The following is a 16,337-nucleotide window of genomic DNA, read 5'->3' on the forward strand; positions in this document are numbered from 1 at the left end:
CCCTTAAGATGATTTTCCCACAGAAACAGCGCTATAGATATAATCCAATCATTATTATTATTATAGATGTCGAAACCATGAAGTATGGCGTCGTCCCCTGGATTTTTGTGAATTTGAGAAAAAAGTAAGTTTCTCACCTCCGTCATCCTCAGGTTTCTTCCAAGCCAGCTTGCAGCCAGACTTGGTGACGTCCGACACCTTGATGGGGCCGGTGGGCTTGCCAGGAGCGGACAGCACGGTGACCTCCACCTCAGCTTCGTCCTTTCCGTGTTCGTTGACCGCCAGAATGCGCCACACGCCAGTATTGGAGCGGATGGACTCCTTGATGTCCAGCTTGGTGTTGTAATCCACGTTGATGATGTGAACATTGTCCTTGGTGATCACCTGGAAACAAATAATGATATGAATGATGGATATCTGACAAATAAGAACTTGCAGTTATGGAGAAGAAATAAAAATAAAGAAAAATACAAATCAGACTAAAGTTCCTATGGATATCAAATGATCCAACATTTAAAACCAAAGGATAATTGATTCAAAGCAGAAGATAACAAACTGTACCTTTAATATCAAAATAAAATATCACAATATTCTATAAAAGGATATATGAGGTTATCGTGAAGAATTTTTGTGTTATTATGCGGCGTTAAGCTTCTTCCTACTTTAGCCAACGTTTCGGACAGAGTTAGGCCAAAACTAAATGAACATAAATACACACTTCACCAATATCTACATAGCAGCCCTGATGATGGAACTTGTAAAGCTGCCAGAAACGTTGGCTAAAGAAGGGCAACACGACATAATACCCAAAAATTAATCACGATAATACTTTTGGCTCTGAAAATTTCTAATCATATCCAACTTTTTGTAGAACGCTCGACTGGCAGTTATATGTACCTTGTTTGATTCTCACAGTGATTAACGAACAAGGCACATTTCAACATTTGCTTTGCGTCATTGTTCTAGTACCCTTCGTCTTTTTCGTTTCATAGACATGCGAGAAGGAAGATTTTTCAACGATGACGTAAGTAAAACCTCTCTCTGGGACTACTACACATACTATAATTCTTTTAAAGTCACCTTTGGATCTTTATTGAAGAGGAATTTAATCTTTCCTTTGACTTATTGCTCTTCTTCCACTCGCCCCAGCTACTCATCTCCTCTTCAAATCCCATTTGTTCCTACTTGAAGACAATCTAATATAACAAAATTGTCTAATTTTACTCACCTCAGTTTCAGTTGTCTTCCATTTCTGGAACCAAGTGATCTTAGGTGCCGGTTCTCCCTTGACGTTGATGTCATAGAAGATGGGCTTGCCTTGGCGCACTGTGATTGGCTTCAGATTGGTGCGGTCAATACGTGGCTTCACTGGAATTATAAAATACAAGAATTAATCCATTGGAAAAGAAAAAAAAAACATTTAAAATTGCACAGATACTTGTGTGAACCAACTACTGTTATAAATGATATAATTATAGATTATGTGACTCACGAGACTTGTGCCTGATCATCTGCATCTTGGTCGGCTCTGATGGTGCGCTGGGTCCGGCCTTGTTGACGGCGATGACGCGGAACTGGTATTCGCTACCCTCGGGCAGGTCTGTCACCTTGCCGGTCAGCTGGCTTCCAGGAACCTAAACAACAATCACATCACATATTATAACTATCACTTCAACTAGTCTCCTTCTTATCAAACAGGGTTGAACATATTGAGAGTCAAACAGCTGCAAGCCATGACAAAGACAAAAACTGTTTGCATCACTGCACAATAAATATCTTGTTTACAGGTCTGAGGGGGTTTTAAAATCAAAAGTAAGTTTTTAAGATTCCTTCCTGGGTGGGTTTTGATCAGCAATGGTAATAAGTCTTTAAAACTTAGGAATAATTAACTCTGACACTGTGCTTATCCCACAGAAAAAGTGTCAGTGTGTAAAAGTCTTCATGATATTATTTGTTGACTTGGTGTATCCACAATGTGGCCAGCTTACCTCTCCTGCGTTCTCCCAGTCGGGACTATCCTTCAGCTTCTTCTGGATGATGTACTTCTCAATGGGCGCGCCGTTGTCAGACGCGGGCGCCTCCCACTTAAGATCCACGCTGGAGTTGTCGTGGTCGACCACTTCAACCTTTCCTGGCTTCTCGGCCACATCTGAAATAAAGCATAAGAGTTTTATATGGAGTTTATGAAGTACTGTTTTTTTTTTTTTTTTTTTAAAAAGAAAGACAAACATTCCCAGGTTACGAATAACCCAACAATGTTGGAAAATCTCCTACTACCACCACAGAAAGCCGAAAATGTTGCTTGTGTTGTGATGGAGGACTTAGCCAGCCGAGGAATCGAACACGCGACGCTCGGGTGAGACCTAAGCGCTATGCCCACTCAACCACTGACCGGTCTGTGTATTTACTGTAAATGTGTATTTTTGCTGTTATGTTTTGTAAAGACCTCACTAGGTCTATATGTCTTGGTCTGACATTTCCACCTTTAGTCTTCTTGGCCTTCTTTAGAATCAGTGGACGTGGTTATTAATGGTGAATTGGTGTGAATTACAGAGCCGGCGAAAGTAACATTCCAATATCTTGCCCCTAATTCCACAGATGCAGATGCACTTGGCAGATAAGAGTTGAACAAAAGTTCACAGTAGCTGATACTGGCCTCATGAAAATGGGTTGTTTTTCCGACTTTGACTCTTTGTAAAAGTTGCCGAAATCCATCTTTCTTTCTTGATTGAAGACCTAAATTAGCAAAACTCTTCCTACAACCACTTGCTTAAAGCCAGTCTCTCAGCATCGTCAGACAGAGTGGATGGCAATTTTAAAGGCAGTTGAAGTTTGCTTACCGAAAGGATTCTTGGCAAGGGTGGCCTTTTCCGTCTCTAGTGGTTCAGAGTCTCCCTCGTCATTGCAGGCGGTTACGCGGAACTTGTACTGAGCTCCAGGAGTCAGACCAGGAACGTCAATTTCCAACCTCTGCCTGTCTCCGGGTACCCTAAACAAGAATGAATTCCAATATTAACACACTGTTAGGCTCATTTACATACAGTACTATGGCATTCTCGTGTCTCAGTTTATTAACAAACTTAACCATTAAGAAATCGTAGAAATCTTATAACTTTAGGGGAATTTTATCATCACAGACATTTTGATTCTTTTGGTGTTCAAATCAGTGAATATTTACACACCCACTACAGAACATTGTAGAAGAATGTCCCATTTACCAGCTCCCAAGAGGTACATCTGTGCTGAATTGCAGTGCAGTCGATCGGTTGAATAACCTCAGTAACCAAGTTTGACCTCCACCAACTATCTTCCACTGTTTGAAGAAGAAGATAAGAAAAATGAGGGGTGGATTATCAAAATAAAAGAAATATTATGTACTTACTTTCCAACGCGCACCCACTTGCCGGTAGCAATGTCCATCTTTTCCACCTCGTATTCCTTGATTGGACTTCCACCATCGTCTTCCGGCTTCTTCCATGCCACCTTGCAGAATTGGGCCGTCACGTCGAACACCTCAAGAGGTCCTGCATATGGCGGAAAATAACAGTAGTTAGTCAAGAGGATAGATCACCATATAACTTTTTCTCAGAATACACACATTGCTTTATCATCTGCTCTAATACTCACTCTTATCTCCGCCTTACCATCATGCCGTTTTCCCTTGGGGTTCAGCAAATAAAATAGGAACTAACAAAATTTATCATTCAGGCTCTTTGGCACACTCTCCTTGCCTTATACACATACATAATCTGACTCTCGACAAGGCCAAGCTATGTCTGCTAACACTTGGAGTGTTCCTAGTACCTTTTATTTACTTGTATGTAATGCATTCTCCCGACACTCGTAATTCCGTCATCAACTATATAACTGTTATTGAAACAATAGTCGTTAAGCGTCGCCTTTCTCAATCTTGTTTATTACTGTTGTGAATGATTCTTGATAGAAATTAAACAGCTTCTTCACGACAAGCACGTGCACTAAAACTCTTATAATGGTGACGAGGAGGGTAAGCCAGGAGGCCATTGTCCGTTCTCTTGTGCGCTTAGAATCTATCTGTCACTCGAACCTCGATTCCGAACATGGAGGGGCAAACCTACATACTAGAGACATCTGTTGGAAAACACCATTAACTCTATGAGCTACTTAAGCTAGAGCCATCTGTGCTGCGTAGCTCGAACTATGACAATTATGAATATTTTTCTTTGTGTAAATTAGTGATATAGGAAAACGAACCTTCAGGCATTCCAGGCTTGCTGAGCACGGTGAGTTCCACTGTCTCGCTGTCCTTGCCATTGGCATTCTCTGCCACCAAGGTGTATTTTCCTGTGTCACGACGCACAGCGTTTATAATGGAGAAGTCGGTGTGGTAGTCGATGTTCTTGATGGAGATGCGCTCGGTATTGACAAGCTTGATGTTGTCCCTCCATGACCTAAAGAATTAGAAATCAATGAATTTGTTTAATTATACAATACAAAGCGATTAAATAATATAACATCTTGAGGCCTTACTAATAAACGTATTTTAAATTTTACACAACTGATAAGCAACCATTAATGCAGGGTAAGTAGTTGATTGTCAGCTTAGTAAAATTTAAAACACGTTTATTAGTGAGGAGTTAAGTCTTTATATTGGAATGGCGGAACGATAGTTACAAGACTGTAATTAAAACAATTTGACAGGTGATAATGAAAAGGCACTGGACAACCTTGAACTCTCTTCCCTACATTATTTTCTCTCTTTCACACTGTCACTTTCAAATAAAGTATCACATTTTGAGGTTAACCTTAAGAGGGTAGCAGAGATAACGATTTTGTCGAAATTTACTAAAATAGTTAAAAAATTGGTCAACTGTGTCGCCTTCGTCGTATTTTGTAGACAATTCCGCCAAAACGTTACTGAACAAGTGGTTTGTTTATACTATCCGGGCATAAACACCCGAGGTCTCCCGATCGACAACAACGAACATTCCCGATGACAAATTAAAAATATCGTGTTTTATCTTAGCCGTTTATGTGGTAGCTGGCTTTCAGTTTTTCCCTACAATGTGGGAATTTTCCCTTGAGATTCCCTAATGTATTGATAAACATTATATGAACGGCTTTTTAAAAACTGGCAGATATCCACGATTAAAATAATTTGATTTTATAAGTAAACTATGAGCTTTTTACTGAGTTTAACCACTACTATTTATGCTTATTTTAGTTTCAAAATACATAAATGTCGAAAGAGATCTCCAAGTTTTATGTAAATCTGCATCTTCTCCATATGATATAATTATTAGAGAGGTATCGATTTAATTAACATGTAAACTAAAATTCCCTATAAAATTGTAAGAATTTAGGAAAAAATATTTTTTCCCCAAATATTGGATATATTTCAATTCGATGAAAACACTCGCCAACGGCGGCTCTCTTGTGACCGAGTAATAATCTTACGACTGCTGCTATGGCTGTTAGGGCTGTCACAACATTGAAATATAAAACACCGTTGAGAATACATTTATTTAATTAAAAGTTTAGGTTTTTACAGTGAGTAGGCTGTCACAACATTGAAATATAAAACACCGTTGAGAATACATTTATTTAATTAAAAGTTTAGGTTTTTACAGTGAGTAGGCTGTCACAACATTGAAATATAAAACACCGTTGAGAATACATTTATTTAATTAAAAGTTTAGGTTTTTACAGTGAGTAGGCTGTCACAACATTGAAATATAAAACACAGTTGAGAATACATTTATTTAATTAAATGTTTAGGTGTTTACAGTGAGTAGGCTGTCACAACATTGAAATATAAAACACAGTTGAGAATACATTTATTTAATTAAAAGTTTAGGTTTTTACAGTGAGTAGGCTGTCACAACATTGAAATATAAAACACAGTTGAGAATACATTTATTTAATTAAAAGTTTTGGTTTTAACAGTGAGTAGGCATATAAAAAAACAGTGTTGTTTGCTTTATCTGGTGTTTCTGATGTGGGAAAATTAATTTAAAGGATATGTATATGATATTGGAATATTCCAAATAATAGAACTTTTGTGCTATTCTTTTTTTGCCTAGATCGTAATAGTGAAAAAGTTTGGCGGTAAAATGATTTACGATTTTTTTACAATATTTATATATGTATTTTTATAACGTCCCGATAAACCAATTTTTGGCAGATTGACTAACGGGTCTTTTTAAAAAAAAATCTGATATTAATATTCCATATATTGTACTACAGTACTAGTAAACTTTGTACTACATAAACATATAAAATAAAACATAAAAACAACAATAAAACATTGCATAAAGTAGTATTTCAGAACTTAAACCAATAAAAACAATTTCTTTCAGCTAGCATGTCTCCAACAATTATGTTGATTCCGTTTATAACTTCAGTTGCTAAAATATTTAAAGAACTAGAAATCTTGTAATTGAATGTTCTTTATTCACATTTATGTGTATGCTGAATTGCTAAGGTACAAGTGATTTGAGCTCTTTCGTTTATTGAATTAATTCGTGTTATTTCACAAATAGATACACGCATTTTTCATATGAACATAAAACTCAGTTCAGTAGTATATTTACCGTACTTTCCACAGTGAAATGTACTTTCCACAAAAAAAACGATCCTTAAAATGGCTTTAGCCGTGTTTGATGAACTGATGTAAATAGCTTAGTAATTCCCCACTTTACTCAATAAAATAATACTATACGATACGATGCATGAATGTAAGTGAAGCTCTCAAGATATGAAATAAATGGTGTACAGTTATTGTAGGGTTTTCCAATTTCAATAGAAACAACAGTTTTTTTTCATAAGGAACATAATACAACATAATTTAAAGAATGTATCAATATAAAAAATATGTGCATGGCGGGCAATTGGAATATAATGTATTTGTTTTGCGCAATGTTACAAAATGGTACATAGTTCAGGTACAAGACACGAGTAAAAGACATTTATATCTAAGCACAATGAAAATAATTTCAATAAAACGCAAGTTAAGGTTGTAGCAAGCATAAGGAAAATAAAATCAGATAGCCAATAACCTCACAGACGCGATGTTCTTACGTTTTTTTTATGGCTTGCTCTATGTAAGGAGGATTTCTAATATCCATGCCTCTTTCGTATCTCGGGTCAATGATTTCTGGCAAGTAACAATCAAAGTAGAAATTTTGAAGGCGTTTTAACATTGAAAAGTGAAAGAAAGAGTCATCTCTTCTTATGGTTTCAACCTTTAATGGAATGTTATTCGAGGTCCATACACCAAATATACATATATCGGACTTGGTGATGTGGAGTTGTCCTTGAATTTGGAAATACCAATCATGTTTTTGGTTTACTTTAACTTCACCGTCTTTGTCAATATGCCAAAACTTAATTTTTTTTTCTTTAATTGCTGCTAACGGCTCCATACCTCGAGCGCTAAAACAGCATTTAATCTCGACTATAAAATTATCTCCTTTACTATCGGGAGTGGCACCTAGGAAAGGATGACATTCATCTAAAAACAAACCGCATTTAGTAAATGTCAAACCTAATTGAATGGAAAGCTGCATTAAGGCCTGGGCCTCGTTGTCATTACCAAAACGCACTGATGGCACCCCTAGCGGACTTTGGTACATTATACTTTTAACTAACGGTCCACAGCTGATGTTTAATCGTCTTTTACAAATTTTCCCGAACCAAGATGCTGTTAGCCGCTTTCTCCGGAGTTCCATCCATTCTCCTGACTTTGATTGCAAAACGGTTTCATTTTCAATACGCGAACGATCGGCGTCTGAGAGATTCAGAGACTCTAAAAATATTTTTTTGGATTCCGTGAAAAGCTCGTCATCCATATCGGGTGAGTTTAAATGTTGACCATAATCGCTATCTGCGATAATATGGTTAAACCCGGAAGAAAGTTTTTTTTTGGGGGATTTTTTTTTCCTTGCAATATGTGCACGCTTCGCTTCCATTCTTTTTGACCACGTACCTGGGCTGTTTCCAAAAACCTCTTTATGCACGGAATAATGAATTCTCCTGGAATTAAACGACACCACTGCTGCGGCACATCGACTCTGGTACGAATTTCGGGACGTATAATTTATTCGCTTACCTCCAGTCATTTTGGCAATTATTTGGTTAAATCTTTCAACCACGTTGCTGTCAACATCACAAATCAAACTTCGAGAATGTGATGCTAGAGTGTTTACATGCAGCATTATTTTATCAAACATCTTGCATTTCTCTAAAAGGGGTGTCCAATTGGGTTCACCGTTTTCAGCACGTTTGCAAAAATATCCGCCTAAGTGGCAGGATTTGTGATCTCCAAACACATGCCGGGGTCCATTTAATATGTCAGAATTTAATTTGAAAATTTTGTCAGCCATTGTTCCAATTTCTCCTTTCCTATGCGAGATGGCACATCGCACAGCAGTGCGAAGCCGCAAAATTCTGGCTGACAAAATTTTTCGTGAAGCTAGAGGATAAAATGTTTCTGTTGTAATCTTACGTAATTTATTACAGAAGTTTCTTAAAAGATGGTTGCGGCATTCAATTTTTTCCACTGTAAGGTTTTTATAAGGCCTTGATTTTAAAAATTTTTTGTACGTGCTGGAATCTCCATCGGCGATGAGTTTGGAGTATATAATGCCGTGTGTGCTCATAGAAGACATGAAACCTTCTACCAAAATGTCTGACTCCATGCTTGTAGAGCTGCCGGTGTGGTTTTTGAAACACGTGTGTTCTTTGGCAGGTTCGCCTTTATTGTCAGCCCTGGTACATATTACGCAAAACTTATTTTTTACTTTGTAAAAAAGGACTTGACCAAATTTTTGGCCAACGATTGCCGCAGCCCCAGAAAGGGCAGAGTAGTTAGTTCCATACGATCTTTTGGACCAACATCCATCCGCAACAACCGTTATCAACGGAGTACCACTCGAATCTACACTTCCTATTTCTCTTGCATATTCTGCCTCTCTCTGTGCTGCTTCTCTCATTTTTATGATAGCTGTGGATTCATACCACGAAGAAACTTTATTTTGAATTTTACAAAATGTTGTTCCAGTCATGGACGGAATTTCCATGGTTTCAGCAAGTTGCTGCAGGTTCGCGAAACCTATCCCAACGGTTACAGCTCCAGACACAGCAGCATGGTTTACATCTAGAGGTATGTTTTTGTCATACGATGAAATATTCATTTTGAGGTGGCACATATTACATTGGAAAAAAAAAGTTGATTGGAATCCTTTTCTATTTTCCTTATAAATATAAATATTGGACAGAGTACATCCTAAAAGTGGGCAATGATTATTAATTTTCTGCAATTCCGCAAACATGTATTGGAAATCGACAATCCTCCTTCCATCAATGGCAAATGGTTTTTCTGGTGGCTCCATTGCAGGAATGTCGTGATCTGCACTATCCATGAGCTGATACTAAATTAGATTGAAAATATAAAGTAGTTAGTAATTATATATAAATTTATAATTCATAATGCGTGCTAAGAAAAAAAAGCTTCATCGTATCTCTTACTTCACCATTGCCGGATTCCATTGATTGTGCGGCTGTAGTAGATTCGTGAATGTCATCCACACTTTGTTCCTAAAAAAAACAATCTTATGTGAACAACTTATACATTCAATTAGATAAAAAAAACCCATATAATCACTAGTTGATGTTGCTTACCGCTAAAACAGATATACCAGCCGCAGCCGTGGCAACTATATTCGTGGTTAGTTCAGTACTGAAACTTTCAAAGTTGTTATCCACCAAAACCTCCATTTCCAGAGTTCTCAGAAAAATTGGTCTGTACAAAAAACAGTCAAATTTAAACTAAGAATATATAAACAGTGTGTTAACAGACATAACCAACAAGACAATTACTGAGATTATTTGGAGTGAAAAATTTTGATGTCACTTTGGATCGGTGACATTTTTTTTTCAATGAAAACACATGTTACCACTGGTTATAAACTGATGCAAGTGGTACGCACTATATACTAAATAGACTAAGCGCATACCACGTGATGCATACGGTTGAAACTGGTGGCTTCAAGTTGAAGAATTTTGTTTTTTATTTGAAAACATGTCAGCGGGTAGCAAAATGAAAACTACATTTTTAACGTAAAATAATCTCAAGAATTTATTTTTAAAGTCTTATAGTCCAGTCAGTGGGGGATAAAAAAGGGCTCCACCTTGCAAAAGGTTAGGTAGTAGCGATTTTCACATATGTTGTTAAGATTGGGACTCTAAAGAAGAAAAAAAAGTTTTCGACCTTGGGAGGGTCGAGCTCGTCCCGCCATCTTGGATTGAAGGTGCCAAAATTTGGTTTTTTCAAAATAATTATGAAGTGGTTGATTTTACAACCAAATTGTTGAACGCAAACCTAAAGACAACTAAATTACCTACATTTTTTGTAGAGAGTTTTTTTTTGTAAGTCTAATAGGTAACGAGTTACAGCAGTTGAAAAAAGAAAATTTTGACAAAAAATTGTAAAACTCCAGTTTTCTTGATAAATTTTGTACGAACATATTACACAATATCATTTTAACGTATTTCTGCGTTACAATATACTTATTTGGCATCATCCGTGTGCTCGATGACGTTGATTTGTTATAGTGGGATCCTAGTCTACAGCTGACTTGGCAACACTGATTGAGTCCTGGTTACAGGACGTTGCCTGGATGCTCATGTCTGCAGATGTTCTTTTCGATGAAACAATGCCAGTTCAAGTTTCACAAGAACGATTTTTAGCCAATGAAAATAACAAAGTCCGTCTGATTTCGATGCTTACAAAGCAATTTATACAGGATGATTTTACAGTTAAGCAGGCTGAAGAAGATGCTGATGAGTTGATTGTCAATACTGCGATTTCCTTGTGTTCATCATATGACGCTGTTTTCATTATTGGTGAAGACGTTGATCTCTTAGTTCTGCTGACAGCATTAGCACCACCCAAAAGTTGTATATATCTTCGCAAACCCGGGAGAGGCAAAACTTTTGAAAGACTGTATTCCGCGAATAGTGTGAAATACAAAGAGGCGGCTGAGAATATTCTGTTTCTTCATGCCTTTAGCGGCTGCGATACAACATCGTCCTTCTTCAACCAAGGAAAAACAAAATTTTGTTCGCTTGTGCAAAACGACACAAGACTCAATGCCATGATAGGAATCTTCAAACAACATGATGCAACACCAGAAGACATAGCAGTTGCAGGAACACGCTTTCTTGTTGCTTTGTACGGGGGTGACATGGATAGGGATACCTTGGAAGAAGTCCGCTACAAACGTTTCGTAAAGTCGACAACAAAAAGCAAATTCAATCTTGCCTCTTTGCCACCAACGAACGACGCTGCACGGTACCATGCATTTAGAACGTACCATTAAGTCCAAAAATGGTATGGAATCCAAAAAAATCCAGAAAACTGGGGCTGGAAACGTGACACCAACGGGCTTGTTCCAGTAAGAATGACAAAGAAACCAGCACCCGAGACTTTATTAAAATTTATTTCATGCAATTGTAAAAAAGGATGCAGCGTTGCATGTAGCTGCAGGAAAGCTGGATTGAAGTGTTCTATTGTATGTGGGTGCTGTAATGGTCAAACATGCCGAAATTGGCCAGAGGATCACATCCATGTCGAGGACGAAGAAGAAGAGATTTTGTCAATGGAAGCCCAGAATCTCAGTATCACAGGCAATGAGTTAGATGATGACATTGATGACGAAGACTGTTATTAAGTAAGATAATTTATTGTAACATAATTCATAGTAATGTAACATAATTTCGAAATCTACCATCGCTGGTATATCTGTGGAGTAGACCTACTGGGGATACCACAATAAAATGCGCCATGTTCTCTACCTCATGGTGGTGTGGAAATGAGCAAAATTATTATAACTATGTAATGAATAACCCGAAAAAATTACAAAGTTGAGAATTTCATCATTTTTTAGAAAAATATTCACATTTCCGCCACTGTAACTCGTTACATATTAGACTTACAAAAAAAAACTTTCTACAAAAAATGTAGGTAATTTAGTTGACTTTAAGTTTGCCTTGAACAATTTGGTTGTAAAAACGACCACTTCACAATTATTTTGAAAAAAACAAATTTTGGCACCTTCAATCCAAGATGGCGGGTCGAGCTCGACCCTCCCAAGGTCGAAAACTTTTTTTTTTCTTTAGAGTCCCAATCTTAACAACATATATCAAAATCGCAACTACCTAACCTTTTGCAAGGTAAAACTCCCCACTGACAGGACTATTAGGTCTTGATATGGTATTTATTAATTAATTATTAACAGTAGTCTTAATATATTTAAAGTATTTATGTTATAAAGATATTAAAAAAATCATACTTTTTCTTCTTTCTGTTGAGCTGACGGAAAGTTTTGGAATGCCATTTGTTTCCCATATTTATACACTGAAAAAAAATTAATAAGCTAATTTTCATTTCTTCAAAAATGGCAAATTCTAAATTAAATTAACAAATATATTCAAAGAATAACTAGGGTTAGATATAATTTAACAATATTTTTCACCTCTAATTAATTTTTCAAGAAAACTTAATTTAACTAAGCAAATCATAAATAATAATAATGGTTATAGACAAAAAATTATTGTCAACACTTAAAACAGTCATATATTTACCTGTTACAAAAAAAAATATATATATATACATATATTATATTATATAATTATATTATATTTTCATTTGTTCAATTCATGAAGAGCTATAATAGCCAAATTAAATAATCAAATTATTATTATAATTAAAAATTTGCACAGCCCTATAACACGAGTCACATGAAATACGATACGTGTGTTCGTCTATACTGCTGGAAGCAATTATAATACTGCTGTCTCGTTCGTACATATCCACAGCGGGCGCTTGCAAATGAGATGATTTACAATAATTAAGACCTGCTACATATTGTTCAGCTGGATGGTAATATATGAGAAAGTACAATCATCTCAACAACGTTTGCCTCCACGCGATTCACATCCTTGTTCACCTTTGACCCGCTCCCTTCAAATTACATGAACAAATTCTACGTTTTGATTTTATGTCTACAATATTATACGTATATCGAAAATAAACTAATACACTTACGTTTTTTAATACTACTTCACAGAAAACAGCGTCGCGAGACAACCTCTTGTGGCGAACGATATTCGCGTTATGATTGAATATGTAAAATGCCAACATTTATATGTGTTTGCGTTTAAATGAATATAGAATATTACCAATTAAATCTTTAAATTAATTTAATTTATTTATCAATTAAGATAGTATAAATACTGTTTAATTACACAGTTTTTTTTTGTTGTTCAAATTGCTGTTTTTTATACATAAAATTGACATCAAAGTAAGTTGATTTGCATAGTTTTTCCAAATAATATCACACAGTTATTTAGCTATTATATAAAAATATAAAAATTGGGTCCTATAGGTTGAGATATGTTCTATTACAAAATATTTTTTATATATTTTTGTCATGTTGTATGTAGTTGCAGATGAAAGTAATCTTGAGGTCGATTGGCGATTTATTGAAAACTACTATTTTATAAACAGCCGTAAAGTAAGAAAAATATTTTTTTAGATTATTTATTTTTAACAGGTTGTATAAAACATACATGTATCTAAAAAACATATACGATAAATATTTTTTTGAATATGCTGTTACGGACACAAGTGACTTCGAAAATACGAAAAAAACCGCAAAAATAGAAAAAGCCCTCTTGGACTGTTAACCTATTCAGTTCATTCCACATGAGAAACCAGCGGATAAGAGTTTAATAATGTTTTATGTCTCTGAATGGTATATTTTTTTATGTTTATTCATTGAATACAAGGGAAGTATTTAGTAAACCGAGTTTAAGATCTGGCTGAATTTTTAAAATGGTTTTGGCAGAATTGATCAAGCCATTCCAGTTTTTAAGCTTAACACTTTGAAAAATATCCTTCCACAAAACTTGATGTCTACCTACGTTATTTAAATGACTTACCAGATCATATCTGGTGGAGGTTCACCAATAACATCAACGGCCCACTTGTGGGTCCTTCCGGCCTTGATGATCACGGACTTCAGAGTTGTTCTGTCGATACGTGGCTTCACTGTTGAAAAATGATGCAAAAACACATTAGTTTAATAAGATACTTAAATAAATCCGACAGCAACTGAGACCCAATCGCTAAAGTCTAGTTAGAAACTGTAAAAAAGGTGCTAGATCAATTTTCCTGCTGAAAGTAGAGGGATAAAATGAGAAGATATTACGGGAAAGTCTTTCTGAACTAACTAACAAAACAGCTTGGTACGGTAGAGTTCTTTTAGAAATACTTCAAGATCAGTAGTTTGTTCAAAAAAATAAGCAATAAAATATTAAAAACAAGAAAGATAACATTAAAATTTGCAGATTCACTGAATCATTCTGGTCTTCATTCTACGGGGTGAGGAGAGATATCATTAATGTATCTACTTACAGTTCCTGTGCTTGCACAGATGGTTGTCAGTGGGTTCTGATGGAACTCCGACTCCGGACTTGTTGACTCCCCTCACTCTGAACTGGTAGATCATCTTCTCCTTCAGACCTTCTACTTTGTATTGAGGGTTGTTGTCTGTCGTCTTTACCACCTGGAAACCAATAAACCATTGTATAAATTATATTTAATAAGTTAACCTCTCAGAAAAGGACTTTTATTTACTTTGTGTTCCTTTGCGAACTGTCAAAACGCGAAAATTTTTGTGTTATTCACGAGTTTTGTTAAAAGCTTCATAACTCACGTTTTGGGAAACGTAGCCTCATTCTAAAAACTGTTTTGGAAAGATTATGAAATTCACTATCGCATTGTTTTGTTGTACGTAAATATTTGCGTTTCTAAATATACATTTTCTGAAAACGTCAAAAATATCTAAAAATCGCTGACCATTATTTCAAAGCTGTGAAAAATGTACTGTTTTCTGAGTATCATAAAGAAATAACACTTTATATATTGAAGAAATATAATTAAAAACTATTAGTCACCTCAAAATATTAACCGTCCAAACTAAAATATTTTTAATAAATTATTTAAAAACGCAATAAATTATGAACGAACAAGATGACAAATCCAATCGACTTAGATAACGCACCTCTAGATTCCATAGATATTCTTGAATGCAGACGCGTAGCGTTATTCATTATCGATACTCTGTTTTTTAAATCATGGCAATCCGTATACTAGTGATGGAAATAAATCGATTTTTGTAAAATCTCGCGCGTTTACGTGAAAAGACGTACTAATGTCTTGACGGCTATTATCATATTTACGTCTTTTGACGTTCTAATGTTCCGAGTGGTTAAATATAAAAGTGGACCCAATTGAGAGCCTTTAGGTACTCCTCCCATTTCTCATGTTTGGTACAAATACATATTATTTAATAACAGAATTTAACAAGTGCAACTGTATCAAATATGCATTTTTAATAGTGAGCTTCAACCAAAATTAAAAAATAACAAACTTTTGATTTTAAAAAAAATATATGATTTCGCCTACACCACTTTATACTACTTATTTTTTAAGGTCATTGTCAATAAATTTCTATTTATTTAGCATTTTTTTTTAAATAGAAAAAAATTCACAAACTTTGACGAATCTTTTGCAAATATGGAAACAATGGCTGTCGATGACTTATTAAATACATTATAATTATTTGGAAGTATTTATGATAACATTTTATATAAAAATACAATGCGTGGCGTTGCCACTTTCTAACACTACTTAAATCATATTATATCTCATAAGGAGGCAAAAGGACAATTTTGAGTCCTTTTAATACTCTACTGATATTAATGTAATGTGTACGTAAAGACACGAAAAGATCCAAGGGGTTAATGTAATGTAAGAGACTGAATGTGTTGTATTTACCTCGATCCATTCGGCAGAGAATTTGTCCTTTATCTCCACGACGTAGCCGATGATGGGGCGACCTCCGTCATTAGCCGGAGCGGCCCAGGTCAGCGACACGCTCACGTTGTCGTAGTCGGCAATCACCGGCTTGCCGGGCGGGCCCGGAGGATCTGCAGTACAACATGCTTATTAGTGAAACTCTGGGTAATAATTGGTTTGTGGAAGTCACCTATTATAGAGTTGATTAGACTAAAATTTTGCAAAAAAATGCCATTTTTTTTATTGTTTTATTTTATTTAATCTAAGCACTTTTTTTATAGAATGTGAAGTATGATGTCCTCCAACGAATTCAACGAGAAAAATGAGAAGTAAACAGAATTAATGTTGAAGGGTCTCACCGTAAAGGTTTTGGACTGAAAGTTTTACTAGACCCTTTGAATTCAACGTAAAAGAGCCTCCGAAAAGAATAAGC

The 16,337-nt window shown here is 35.7% G+C and overlaps 2 protein-coding genes across 13 annotated transcripts in view; both read right to left on the minus strand.

The window, feature by feature from the left end:
- The window catches only part of bt (projectin protein bent), a 278,571-nt gene that overhangs the window by 88,882 nt on the left and 173,352 nt on the right, over positions 1-16,337 (minus strand). For all 12 annotated transcript variants that reach the window (XM_089649279.1, XM_089649282.1, XM_089649281.1 and 9 more), the window contains 10 exons: positions 15,884-16,035; positions 14,459-14,609; positions 13,984-14,092; positions 4,234-4,430; positions 3,383-3,524; positions 2,841-2,989; positions 1,989-2,149; positions 1,493-1,634; positions 1,229-1,368; positions 138-384 (listed from right to left, as the gene is read on the minus strand). In XM_089649279.1, coding sequence (XP_089505405.1) covers positions 138-384; positions 1,229-1,368; positions 1,493-1,634; positions 1,989-2,149; positions 2,841-2,989; positions 3,383-3,524; positions 4,234-4,430; positions 13,984-14,092; positions 14,459-14,609; positions 15,884-16,035 — 1,590 coding nt within the window. The remainder of the gene's footprint in view (positions 1-137; positions 385-1,228; positions 1,369-1,492; positions 1,635-1,988; positions 2,150-2,840; positions 2,990-3,382; positions 3,525-4,233; positions 4,431-13,983; positions 14,093-14,458; positions 14,610-15,883; positions 16,036-16,337) is intronic.
- LOC149409944 (uncharacterized) lies at positions 7,472-13,139 on the minus strand. The gene is made up of 6 exons (XM_089649062.1): positions 13,088-13,139; positions 12,333-12,397; positions 9,661-9,781; positions 9,508-9,576; positions 9,135-9,410; positions 7,472-7,492 (listed from the first exon to the last, which is right to left on the minus strand). The coding sequence occupies exons 2-6, from the start codon at positions 12,386-12,388 to the stop codon at positions 7,472-7,474; spliced, it is 543 nt and encodes a 180-aa protein (XP_089505188.1). The 5' UTR covers positions 12,389-12,397; positions 13,088-13,139.

The sequence above is a fragment of the Hesperophylax consimilis genome, chromosome 29 (assembly GCF_061612785.1).
Source record: "Hesperophylax consimilis isolate HC1 chromosome 29, BYU_Hcon_1.0, whole genome shotgun sequence".
Lineage (NCBI taxonomy): Eukaryota > Metazoa > Arthropoda > Insecta > Trichoptera > Limnephilidae > Hesperophylax > Hesperophylax consimilis.